Consider the following 2,504-nt stretch of genomic DNA (forward strand, 5'->3'; position numbering starts at 1 on the left):
CTGTGCAGCTTGGCTCCTAGAGGCCATGGACGGGTACCCATCTGTGGCTGGGAGCTGGGGACCCCTGCCCTCGGGGATTCATGTCTGCAGTTTCCTAGAATGCGTTAAGTCTGTCTTGCGTGCTGGGAGAGATGTAAATGCTGTGTGTATAGAAACTGTGTGTTCTGCCTGCTGGGAAGACACCAGTGAGGTAGGGCTGGGGCTGCCAGGATGCCAAAGATCCAACTTCCTCTCAGAGGATTGTGCAGGACACCTTCCCCAGCCACCTGAGCAAGTCACTGCTCTTGCCACTTCCTCCTGGGACAGCCTGGTGAGGCGGGGGCTGAATGCAGGGCAGAGGGGTGGTCTGGGCTGGCCCTGCCCCCTGGCCCCTGGCCCTCAGCCCCCGGGTCCTTGGCTGTTGGTGAGGTGCTCCTGCTCTGTGACTCCGAGACCCCCCGACTTGTCCTACTCGGCGCTGCAGGCCCAGACCCTGGTAACCAAGCGCAGCTCAGCCTGCCCTGCGATCCTGCAGCCGCTATTGGGCAGCCCGCTTTGTTCATGGCCTCCCCACTCTGTGGGTAGCAAATACCGAGTGGGAAAGAAATCTTAGCAGGCATCGAATTCAGCTCCCCAACCCAGTGGGAATCTCTGCCATAACCCCCAGGAGTAATTGGCTGAGGCTGCACAAACCCCACACAGAAAACATTGCTGGGTCCAGACAGAACCTTGAGAACAGATTCTTCCTGGTGTGACTCGAATCTCACTGCCTGGGGTTGCCATGGCCCTGTCTTGGCTGAGCGCTCTCTGCTCTATTTGCCTTGCCCCTGGGTTATGGTTTCCAGATATGTCCTGATTCCGATGCTTCTCCTCTGGGCATGGACAGCACCCGGGACGTTCACAGCAGGTGGAGCCATGCGGACTGGAGACGTCCCCGCCCTGTTCTGGGCGCTGGCTTCACTGATGTACCTGCTGTGGCACCCGCGTTAGGGCGATCCTAAGTTGCAGTCACGTGCGTGGCCTTGTAGTCTGACTTTGGATTCTACCTGCGTTCCTTAACTTCCGTTAGTATTAAATTTCATTCTTTTAGATGCAGTCTCGATTGACCTTGTCAGAGTCCAGGCTCCCGAACTAGTTTGAGATCTGGGACTCAGCAGCACCCAGCATGCTGCCGTCCCTCCCGCTCTTTGGCGCCTTTGATGGGCCAGTGCATCCTCTGTATTCACACCCGTGCCCTCCATGGGAGCCCCAGGACCCACCACTGCGACCCCTCTGGGAGGACCCCGTCACACACCTGCGGGCTTCCTGATGCAGAGGATATGGCCGAGGGCCCTTTCTCCCCTGGGTGCCTGCAAAGGAGGACCTCGGAGGCTCTGGGGCCGCCGGCTCAGTGTCCAGGGTTGACTGTGAAGGGCTTCCGTCTGCAGGCCCCGAGGCCACAGTGCTCTCTGTTGTGGGCGTGAGTTCCATCCTCACCTTTGACCTCTCTAAGATAACCATTTAGACAGCTCTGCAGTCTGACAGCAGCAGCCGTTACTTGAAGGTTTTCACGCTGTGTTGGTTTCCACGTTCATTATTCATTTCTGCTCATGAGCGGCTTCTGCCTGGGCCCTGCCAGCCCCACCTCACTGCTGCTGTCTGAGGGTGGACAGAGGGCAGCTCCAGGGACGGCCAGGACACGGGCCAGCCTGCTGAGGCCCACACATCTCTGCAAGGTTTTAAATTAAATGCATGTACCTTATTTTAAAGGATGGAAATGTAAAGTGCAAGAGATAAAGGGAAAAGAAGTAAATGCTACACAGGCACACAGAAAGCCCGGGGGTCCCTGCAGGGCTCAGGCCCAGGTCCTCCGGCAGCTACAGGGACCACGCAAACCCTGGAACACTGTCCTCTGCTTACAGTCACCATGGAGTTTCTGCTGCACACGCGCGAGCCTGGTCTTCCCTGGGAGTTCCCAGCCCTAGAAGCAGAGGGGACGCAGCCCCCTGGTGTCAGAGCCAGGCAGGGCAGGCCTGGTCCCACCTCACTGTGTGTGCGCACAGCCCTGTCGTCCTGGCCCTGGGGTGGAGCGTAGGTGTGGGATTACAGGCACAGGTATGGGGCCGAAAGTCACAGCACTCCTCCAGCGGCCTGGATGACGAGACCCCCTGTGGGGCTGTGAGGGCGGGGTGGAGCCCAAGGCACATAAAGCTGGCACACAACTTCAGCTCAACAAACATGTTATTCAAACTCAGAAGGGGGAAGAAAACCAAGAATACTGACTCCCACGCGCTGAAGGTTTTTGGAATTCTCCCCACCCTGCTCTGAGCTGGATTCAGAAGCCAGCTTTCGGGATACACCTTGTGGTCCACCAGTCCTGAGCGCCACAGTGGTGCAAGATGCAAGGTGCATTCTGCAGAATCAGAGCCCTGAGGCAGCGGCAGCAGCCTCCAGTGGCCCCCAGCAGCGGCCCCCAGCGGCGGCCTCCAGCAGCCCCCGGCAGCAGCCTCCAGTGGCCCCCAGCAGCAGCCCCCAGCAGCGGCCCC

General features: G+C 59.0%; 1 protein-coding gene across 1 annotated transcript in view; it reads left to right on the forward strand.

The window, feature by feature from the left end:
- The window catches only part of AHRR (aryl-hydrocarbon receptor repressor), a 132,275-nt gene that overhangs the window by 126,102 nt on the left and 3,669 nt on the right, over window positions 1-2,504 (forward strand). Inside the window, 2 exon segments of the mRNA XM_011970587.1 lie at window positions 825-964; window positions 2,334-2,470. Coding sequence (XP_011825977.1) covers window positions 825-964; window positions 2,334-2,470 — 277 coding nt within the window.

This window comes from Mandrillus leucophaeus, unplaced genomic scaffold (assembly GCF_000951045.1).
Source record: "Mandrillus leucophaeus isolate KB7577 unplaced genomic scaffold, Mleu.le_1.0 Scaffold957, whole genome shotgun sequence".
Lineage (NCBI taxonomy): Eukaryota > Metazoa > Chordata > Mammalia > Primates > Cercopithecidae > Mandrillus > Mandrillus leucophaeus.